This window comes from Brassica napus, chromosome A9 (assembly GCF_020379485.1).
Source record: "Brassica napus cultivar Da-Ae chromosome A9, Da-Ae, whole genome shotgun sequence".
Classification (NCBI taxonomy): domain Eukaryota; kingdom Viridiplantae; phylum Streptophyta; class Magnoliopsida; order Brassicales; family Brassicaceae; genus Brassica; species Brassica napus.
In genome coordinates, this window is record NC_063442.1 from 27,905,896 (window position 1) to 27,915,411 (window position 9,516).

At 36.9% G+C, this 9,516-nt stretch overlaps 1 protein-coding gene across 13 annotated transcripts; it reads left to right on the plus strand.

Annotated features, from left to right (window-relative positions):
- LOC106367385 (probable LRR receptor-like serine/threonine-protein kinase At1g29720) lies at window positions 1–8,767 on the plus strand. Of its 13 annotated transcripts, none has more exons than XM_048740071.1 (30): window positions 1–169; window positions 259–448; window positions 537–608; window positions 845–916; window positions 983–1,054; window positions 1,131–1,202; window positions 1,322–1,393; window positions 1,680–1,751; window positions 1,843–1,914; window positions 2,003–2,068; window positions 2,163–2,234; window positions 2,331–2,393; window positions 2,459–2,527; window positions 2,626–2,676; window positions 2,758–2,799; window positions 2,918–2,961; window positions 3,052–3,437; window positions 3,523–3,721; window positions 3,821–3,841; window positions 3,950–4,084; window positions 4,157–4,275; window positions 4,350–4,560; window positions 4,651–4,882; window positions 4,955–5,108; window positions 5,204–7,236; window positions 7,319–7,431; window positions 7,730–7,847; window positions 8,076–8,212; window positions 8,331–8,445; window positions 8,555–8,767. In XM_048740071.1, exons 1-25 carry the CDS (start codon window positions 55–57, stop codon window positions 5,570–5,572), a joined length of 3,042 nt encoding a protein of 1,013 aa, XP_048596028.1. In that variant the 5' UTR covers window positions 1–54; the 3' UTR covers window positions 5,573–7,236; window positions 7,319–7,431; window positions 7,730–7,847; window positions 8,076–8,212; window positions 8,331–8,445; window positions 8,555–8,767. The 13 variants fall into 13 exon arrangements, with proteins under 13 accessions (XP_048596028.1, XP_048596029.1, XP_048596018.1 ...); XM_048740072.1 differs by having other exon boundaries at window positions 7,730–7,787; XM_048740061.1 differs by having other exon boundaries at window positions 7,730–8,212.
- The last annotated feature ends 749 nt before the right edge of the window (window positions 8,768–9,516 follow it).

Sequence of the window (9,516 nt, forward strand, 5' to 3'; positions counted from 1 at the left end):
CCCATTTTTAAAATATATAATTGACAATCTCTTCTTACTACTGTGACTAATCTAATGTCGATAATGGGGATCTTCTTCTCGGCTCTCCTGTGCTTCACCATCATTACAAGCTTCTCCGTGATTCAGATTCAGACAACCTCCACTTCACCGGCTCTCTATTCAGATGAATGTAATTAAATCATATAAGCTTACTTTCTATAATATCAGTGGACAACATCCATAACGTTTCCATATATATATACTCGATAATCTGTGCAGTGAACGCGCTTGAGAAGATAGCTACTACACTTGGTATAAAGAGAGTGAATCTAAGTCATGAAGACCCATGTAGTTCCGGAACTCTAATGATAACACAACAAGTTGATTTTGTTTGGAATCCGGAGGTGAACAACACCATTGCTTGTGATTGTAGCTTTAACAACAACACGACATGTCATATTACAGAATTGTGAGTGTTGTTTTTCATTTACTTCTTCCTTTTTTTTCTCTTATCTATTAAATTTTTTCTTTACTTGCATTAATTTCGACAAATACAGAGTTCTCAGGAATTTTACTCTCGAGGGGAAACTTCCACCTGACTTGGCCAAGCTTCGATATCTCCAGTCAATGTAAGTTCTACCACGCACAAGTTTTAATCAAATCGATGACTAGTCCAAGGTTTGATACATTTAACAAACACTTTTTTGAACTTAAAGTAGAAGTAAAGAGGGAAACAGAGATGTAAAAAGGTCTTATATGCGATAGGATTAAAGAGAGACTTGTTGGATGTGTCACACTTACAGTTTAGAGACGAACTGCAAAGAGAACCACCATAAGAAGAGTTTTGTTTTTCTCTTATTTGCAGCGACTTATCCGCAAACTACCTTACTGGCACGATTCCAGTGGAGTGGGCTTCAATGTCACACCTCATTCTCATGTTAGCTTCCTCCCTCTCTGATGCTTCATCTTCATGATTTACTAGTAACTTTGAATATCCTCGCAGCTCGCTCTCCGGGAATAGTTTGTCTGGGAGTTTACCAACTTGGTTGCAAAACTTGAAGAATCTGAAGTTCCTGTACGTCTCTATAGTTTTTCCACTTATGTGCCTTTTCATCTGAACTGATATTGCGGTGACGTGTTGAAATTTTCAGAGGGCTTGAAGGAAACCAGTTCTCTGGTCCCATTCCTGATGAGCTTGGTAACTTGACCAACCTTGAACGATTGTAAGACAATCTTTGGCTTTCTAGGCATCTAATCAGTTTTGTTAGATTGCACCCAAATCTTTGATTTTATGAAAAAAATGTGTAAAGAGTTTGATCGTTTCTAAATCTTGGTATTGCAGGTATCTTTCATCCAATCAATTTACAGGAAGCTTACCTATCACTCTCGCTAAACTAGTAAACCTGGAGCGGTTGTAAGTTGTTGCTATCCTTTGAAATTAAAAAAATTCAAAAGCTTTTTGCCTCTTTTGTAAAAGTTGTTTTATGACCACCTAGATAGAACTGAAACGTATTTAAACCATTTTTTTGCTGAGCACATTTTATATACAAGCTTTATTACTTCGTACTAGTATGTGTAGTTTGGTTGTGAAATTGATTTTGACACTTTCTACTTAGTTACATGTGTGGAAAGATAGTCCAGAAAACCTATAAAAAATAGTTTTTGAATCTCTAAACAAGTTGATTGTTTTTATTTTGTAGTTGGATATGTGACAATAACTTTAGTGGAACTTTCCCAGCATATATGGGCAACTGGTCTCAGCTTAAAAGGCTGTACGTAAGCTTGGATCACTTGCTAATTTAAAGTCTCCCTATATTGTTTGTGCTTATGAACAGTCTAACCTGTATCATTTGTGGTCAGCAGATATCTATACGCGAGTGGACTAAAAGGACCTATTCCTGATGCAGTGGCCAGCCTAGAAAATCTTACTGATCTGTAAATTGACTTATCTCTAAATAGATTAGCTAGAGGACAACTGAAACAACACTCATGTTTTAAGCTATACACACATTCATATGCGCAGGAGAATTAGTGACACGACAGGAATAGACTCATTTCCAATCCTATCCAGCAAAGTCATCGACACCCTGTACTTATTTTTTTTCCACTGAATCTCAAGGTTTCTTCTGTTTTCATTTTTATCCCAACATTTCAAACTAATAATGTCTTCTTTTCTGTTCCAGGATTTTGAGGAATTTGAATTTGTCTGGTCCAATTCCTTCTTACATCTGGAACTTGCCAAACCTAAAGAGACTGTGAGTTCTTTCTAATGTTATGTGGAAAGAGTTTAATTAGAGCGTGAGAGTTTGTATGCAAGTATGAAAGGATATTATACAACTTGTCTTATGCAGAGATTTATCGTTTAACAAGCTGACTGGTGAAGTGCAAGATATACATAAAGCACCAAAATTTACGTAAGTAGTTACAATCCATGTTGGATATTTTAATCCGAGAGTCAGATTTATTGGTTGACTTTCAGCTACCTGGCTGGCAACATGCTTACCGGAAACTTTGAATCTGCCTTCTTCTTCAACAACAAACCTAATATGTATGTTTCCTCCTACCTGCATGGCTTGAGAAAGTTGCAATTATCCCAACTAATATTCTTGTGTTTTAAAAAAAAAATAATTTGGCGAGTTTTCACAGCGATCTTTCTTACAACAATTTAACGTGGTCGTCGAGCTGTCATAATAAAAGGTATCAACATGAAATGGAACATTTTTTATATATCTAATATAGTACATCCTGCTCATTTTGAAGTTTTTGTTGATGAATCAGTAACATTAACACATACCGGAGCTCAAACTGGAAGAACAATTTGTAAGAACAAGAATGGTTTAAATTCTTGTATTTCTTGCTTTTGTATACAGCAAAGAACATGTTTCAATGTTTGTGCTTATATGATATAGCTTAATATTCTGATCTCTTTCTCATACAGAACTGGTCTTCTTCCATGCGCTGGTCCAATCACCTGCAAGAGCTGTTAGTACATATTGAGCTTAATATAGACACTTTTTGAGCTTTTTCACTTTTTATTAATGGTTGATATACTCATATTTTTTCTTATTGTAGATCAGAGATCACTACATATAAATTGCGGTGGAGGAACTGTACAGATTACAAACTCCTCTCGTAGAATCACCTATCAAGCTGATAACAATAAGGTCTTGGCGGCAACAAATCTTCACATGGAAGGATGGGGAATCAGCAACACAGGTGACTTTACCGATGATACAAGTGATGATGACACGTTTATCATTTCAACTAGTTTAAGAATATCTGGAGGTTCTCCTGATATATATAAGACCGCACGTCGATCTGCACTCTCTCTAGTTTATTATGCGTTTTGTTTGGAAAATGGAGCATACAATGTGAAACTCCATTTTATGGAAATCCAGTTTTCAGACAAAGAAGTATACAGTCGTATAGGCAGACGCATATTTGATGTTTATGTTCAGGTAAAGCGTCACTACTTGTTACACGTAAGAATATATATGTTTTCAATCATGCATGGAAGATTGAAATGTTTTGTCCTTTCTCTAGGGAGAACTGTTCTTGAAGGATTTTAACATTAAAGATGACGCTAACGGGACTCTGAATCCTGTTGTAAAAGAATTGAAGGCTGTTAATGTGACTGATCATATGTTAGAGATTCGGTTGTATTGGGCGGGTAAAGGGACAACTTTCATCCCCAACAGAGGATACTATGGTCCTCTTATCTCTGCTATCTCCTTGTGTCACAGTAAGTATTTCCTTTTGTGGCTTTCTTCAGATTGAGTTTCGTAACCTTCATCTTCTTGACACTGATTCTAATGATAATTTTTCATCTTTCAAATTTCAGGTCATGATCCACTATGCGGAGGTTCTTAGACAAAACAAAAACTACTTTGTTAAAACATTGTCTTTTGTTAGAATGACTTATATATGATGTAGATGTATATATTTACACTCTTAGTGTTAATATTTGCAGCGGAGAAAATAAAACATCACATTAATTATCCCCTAGTTCTGGGGGCAACGGGGGCGTTTGTAACAACCACACTTTTGGCATTGGGAATATATGCTTGGAGAAGACGCAGAGGAGACAATATTAGAAGAGAAAGAGGTATCAGAGTTCACAAATAATATGAACCCTTTAGCAGTACTGATAATTTCTCTTTTGAACCTGATCACATAGATCTGAGATCCCAGAGTCTGCAAACGGTTTGCTATACTTGGAGGCAACTGAAAGCTGCAACAAACAATTTTAATCAAGCCAACAAACTTGGAGAAGGAGGGTTCGGAGCTGTATTCAAAGTATGCTTAATTATATGCCAATATCTGAGAATGCAAAGCTGTTTTTGGTTTATGATATGAGAATTTTAATGCAGGGAGAGCTGCCAGATGGAACTATCATAGCAGTCAAACAACTTTCTTCCAAGTCACACCAAGGAAACCGTGAGTTTGTGAATGAGATAGGAATGATCTCAGGCCTGAATCATCCAAACCTTGTCAAGCTTTATGGATGTTGTGTTGAGAAGAATCAGTTGTTGCTGGTCTATGAGTACATGGAAAATAACTCACTTGCTCTTGTGCTGCATGGTAAGTAACACAATCATTCAGCTTTTCTGCTTGTTTTTTTTCAAGTTTATATAATCACATCATTTCTCTTTGGTTTAAATTCATTTCCAGCAAAGAGCTCCCTGAAACTGGATTGGGTAGCTAGGAAAAAAATATGTGTTGGAATTGCAAAAGGCCTTGAGTTCCTCCATGAAGGATCGATGATCCGGATGGTTCACCGTGACATAAAAACCAGCAACGTGCTTCTAGATGCCGACCTTAATGCAAAGATATCGGACTTTGGATTGGCTAGGCTCCATGAAGAAGAAAACACTCACATTAGTACCAAAGTCGCCGGAACCATGTAAGTTTAGAACATGAAACAAAAACAAAAAGCTGCACCATTAGCTCAGTGTTGGTATATCTTGTAATGCAGGGGATATATGGCTCCAGAATATGTACTATGGGGTCAGTTAACAGAGAAAGTAGACGTGTATAGCTTTGGGGTTGTGGTAATGGAGATTGTCAGTGGACAGAGTAATACTAAACACAAGGGAAGTGATGATGATCAAGTCTCCCTTATCAATTGGGTAAAATCTTGGAGCTTTCCTTTCTCTTTATCCCATTTGATTCAAAACTTATAAAGTGTAATGAAATGTATATTTTTTTATACATCAAATGTCAGGCACTGACGCTGCAACAGAAAGGGGACATACTGGAGATTGTAGATCCAATGCTGGAAGGTGAATTTAACAGTAAAGAAGCTGTGAGGATGATAAATGTTGCTCTTGTTTGCACAAACTCATCTCCTTCGATGAGGCCAACAATGTCAGAAACCGTGCAAATGCTGGAGGGAGTGATTGAAATAAAAGAGGTTATGCCAGATTCTGGTTTATATGGACACGACTGGAGCATGTCAAAGCTCATGCACATTGATACACGTGGGCGCTCGAGCACCTCTGGTGTGACAGATCAAACAGAAACATCAATGAAATCCTCTGTTTCTGGTTTTGATCTCTACCAGTATCCTTCCTCATCACTGGAATGTCCCTAGTGCTCGCCTGAAGCAAATAACAATGAAATCAGAATACACCAAGTCTCTGTGTCTGCTTATGATCTGTACATACTAAGTAACGAGTCCATTATACTTGACCATTCCATTATGTCTCTCTCTTTAAACAAGTGCTCTCTCCGTGCGCTAGGATTTGTTCTTGTTAACTCACTCACTATCTGTTTCGTACTTGTGTAACAATGCACAAGCACACACTCATACTCTCTTGACTCTCTCACGTTTTTTTCTTCTTGTAGAGGGAAGAGAGAACACTTTGTATGTCTACATTGTTAACCCTTTTTCTTCATTACATACAAACTTACACATACATATAGTTGTTTTCTCACTAACAACTCCACACTCGCCTACTTAGACTTGTACACTTTAACTAGTACAACTCTAGGCTTTACTTCTACTAACCACTCTTAACAACTCTAACAACTATATCTTAGGTCGACTTTAACCAACACCAACACTCCTTATTGTAGACTTGAAGGCTTTGTCTAAACAAATGGTTAGTTGCATCTTGACTTTGTTTGTTGTGACCAAATCACAGCTCAACTCCTCTTTGGTTTGTAACCAGTATCAAGTGGCATCTTCTCCCACTTTGACTTTCTTCTTCTACGTGACTCCTTGGTCACTTCTTCTTGTTCTTTTTCTTGTCTGGCAAGGGCCACTTCTTCTCGCTTGATTCTTCTACTCTTTATATGTTTAATCAAAGGTTAAATTCCAACACTTGCACCATTTCAATTTTTTTTTTTTTTTGATAACCGAGTGTCCTGGCTCCACCGTGGTGGTCCAGACTAGAGACCGAACCCTTTAGCGGCGCGGACGCACACCCGTGGATGGGTCATGGCCAGGCAATGGTCTTCGGTCTCGGGCGCCAGAGCAAGTCCGCATGTAAATTCCCTGGTGGCCAGTGCGAGTACCATTTCAATTTTAGTTAAAAAGAAAAAGAAATCTAGAAGCTCCTTCTAACAGTTTCACTTGTTTTCTTAATCCTTAATTGTCTTGCGTTTACATAGATACCTAAAGTCCTTGCGTTCACAAGAGAGTCAAGCCTAATTACAAATATTAGTCTGTTTAGTTATTTGCTTTAACTTATACTCTTTCATTTTTGCATTCCTCGTTAATTAATTATTACTAGGTGATGACCCGCGCAAAAACGTACATATCTTTATATATAAAGAATGGTTTACTCCCTCCTGGTTGCGCCACGTCAGCTGCCACCTAGATAATTCGCTTCCTCTCGCGGTGACACGCGGCCTTTTTACTAAACGCACAGTTTCATTTAACTTTGAATCTAATTGTTACGGGCTTTTGCTACGTGTTTTGGGCTTCTTACATACATGTCTACTAATTTTATTACAGCCTCTCATATATTTCCGGCTCCGTATACTTTTAATCTAAACCCTAATGTATAATCTCCATCTACGACAATCAATCCAAAGACCAAGTCGCCGCCGAAGTGCATAGCAATATAGCATGTTCATCAAACCACCGATGAAGATCATTCTGTTGTACAGCCAGCTATTTTTTTCCCAGCTTCCATGTGTAACGCCTTCTCGCGACTCATATTCTTATTTCTATGACGCTGCGTAACCGTCGTCGACACGTCTCTCCCAGCTTCCAAGGGACTAAGTTACTAATCGATTCAGTTACGCTCAGTAAGTGTTTTTAAATTCAGCTTCCCTACCTCCTCAATCTATCAGAGCCACTTCTTACCTTCTCGATTTTCGATCTTTTTAGGTAATACTTTCTGTGACCAAGAAGCCGAAGAAGGAGCATGCCGTAGCAAAGCGTCTACAAAGAATCCAAACAAACCAAAAAGCCCAGCCAGCCAGTGCCTTCTTCATTTTCATGTAATCATTGCCTATATATTATTCAATTTAGTAGTTTACTATGGATTAAACTTCTCACTACCAAAGGTTCATCTGGCTACTGCGAATTTTGTTACCATTTACATGGGTAGAATCATGTGTTTTTTGTTATAATGCCAAAGGTATTTGACAATGTTTACATGAACATGTTAAACAGTGTTGCGATTATTCTTCTTTTTAATTTGATTGTAATGATTTGTTTGGTTTTCATTATTGTTTCTAGCTCAACTTTGTGTGTCAATATTGGCGCTGACTTTTTACGACTTTTTATGATCTGAAGTGAAAATTTCCGTGAGACTTTCAAGAAGGAGCTTCCCAAAAACAAATCTGTTGCTGCTGTGAGTTACTCCTTCTCACCTTAAAAGTTATTATGTACCTCAGGTTCTTCATCTTCAAAGGTATACTAACGTTAAACTAACTTTTAATGAATAAACAAGTTGGAAAAGCTGTTGCAGACAAGAAAATTCTTGACATATGGTGTACATACTTACTCAGAATTGTGTTATTAAGTGATAAACCAATTGTCAATCAAGTGTTTGTTTATAGATTGATTGTTATGTTGGTTGTTGACCAAGATGAAGGTCCAAGAGAAGATGAGGAATCTGACACCCACAATGTATCTGCAGTATGTTTCCAGCCGGAACTTCCAATAATACTCACAGGTTTTGAGGATGGCACTGTTGGCATTTGGCACGCTACGACATACGAGAGTTTTATCTAAAACCTTTCTTCTATCAATAAACATAGCAATGATGTTTTTTTGGTATTTAACTTAACTGCGCCTTGGATACATGAGATCCTTTCTTATATTCATTTTCACAGTTGGTTTGTTTTTTCTATTTTTTCTTTTGATTTGTTATTTCTACTTTCATATTTTTCAGGCTAGAGAACACACTGAATTATGCTCATGAGAGACTTCGGGCCATTGGTTACATAAAAAGTTAACGCCAGTGAGTTTATGAATTTCTGCTGCCTCATTTTACGTTTCTGATTTCTGTAAGTCAATGTTTGTTAGATTTGTTTTCCATGAGTAGATGTTCTATCTTGGTAGAATCTTTATTTCCGATTTGTTCTTTGGTTTTCTTCTTAAATTGACGATTTGGAGAGCTAATGGTGCTTGGAATTGCTAAGAGCTGTTGAGGGATCAGTGTTATACAAGACCATCAAAAACAAATGTGTTTTCATTTTATAGGGTTGACGTCGTGATGCATGATATTTTCTGTGTTTATTAATTCTGATAATAATTGTAATTAGACCCTTAACCCTGATATAATAGCTGCGTCTAATGATATATTATTTACGAGACAGAGTTTAACCATGATGATTCCCACACTATCAGATCAATAAGAAAACAAAATTCAAGCCAACACAACCTCAACTGCAAACAAAAAGATCAAAGCACTGTTTCCCTACACATCAGAAGAAAACATCGAAAAGGTAAAGATCACATGATTGGTAGCGATAGACACGACACACACAAAGTTAAAACAGAAGCGTATAGACAAAATACAAAACAACAATATACATCTGACTATTCATTTTCACATTCCCGCGTGGGATTAACTTAAAAAAAAATAATTCACGAATTACAAAATAAATAAGACAAACTAACCCATTCATCACCAAATCAAAAATAATTTCACATACTACACAATTTTTTTTTGCATAACGTACTACACACAATTAAAAAAAAACACAGCACCCCCGCGCGAATTGTTTTTATTTAGTAGTTTGGTTTTCGACCAAATGTTTTGCACTCGCTATTCTAACAACATATGTTAACTTTTGCATCAAAAAATCATTATCATATACATTTCTTACAAATAAAATCCTAAAACACAAACCACAAAATTATACATAAAATAATGATCTAGATCACAAGTAAAGTATATCCCGCCCGTAGGGCGGGCCGATCCTAGTTTAAATTAAAGGACAAAACTATATGCACTCCTATAAAAGCTTGCATGTAATATAACAACCTATAAACTACCGAGAGGTTGAGCCTCCGACTGAAGAAAATTACATATAAACTATTACATGTTTCATGTTTCTCAAGAGCTGAAGCTC

Excerpts from the sequence above, each read along its gene's own strand:
- LOC106367385 (XM_048740059.1), top strand. The coding sequence starts at position 55 with ATGTCGATAATGGGGATCTTCTTCTCGGCTCTCCTGTGCTTCACCATC. Across the intron at positions 609-844 it reads CTTCGATATCTCCAGTCAAT|CGACTTATCCGCAAACTACC; the intron begins GTAAGTTCTACC and ends TCTTATTTGCAG. Across the intron at positions 3,722-3,820 it reads TGCTATCTCCTTGTGTCACA|GTCATGATCCACTATGCGGA; the intron begins GTAAGTATTTCC and ends TTCAAATTTCAG.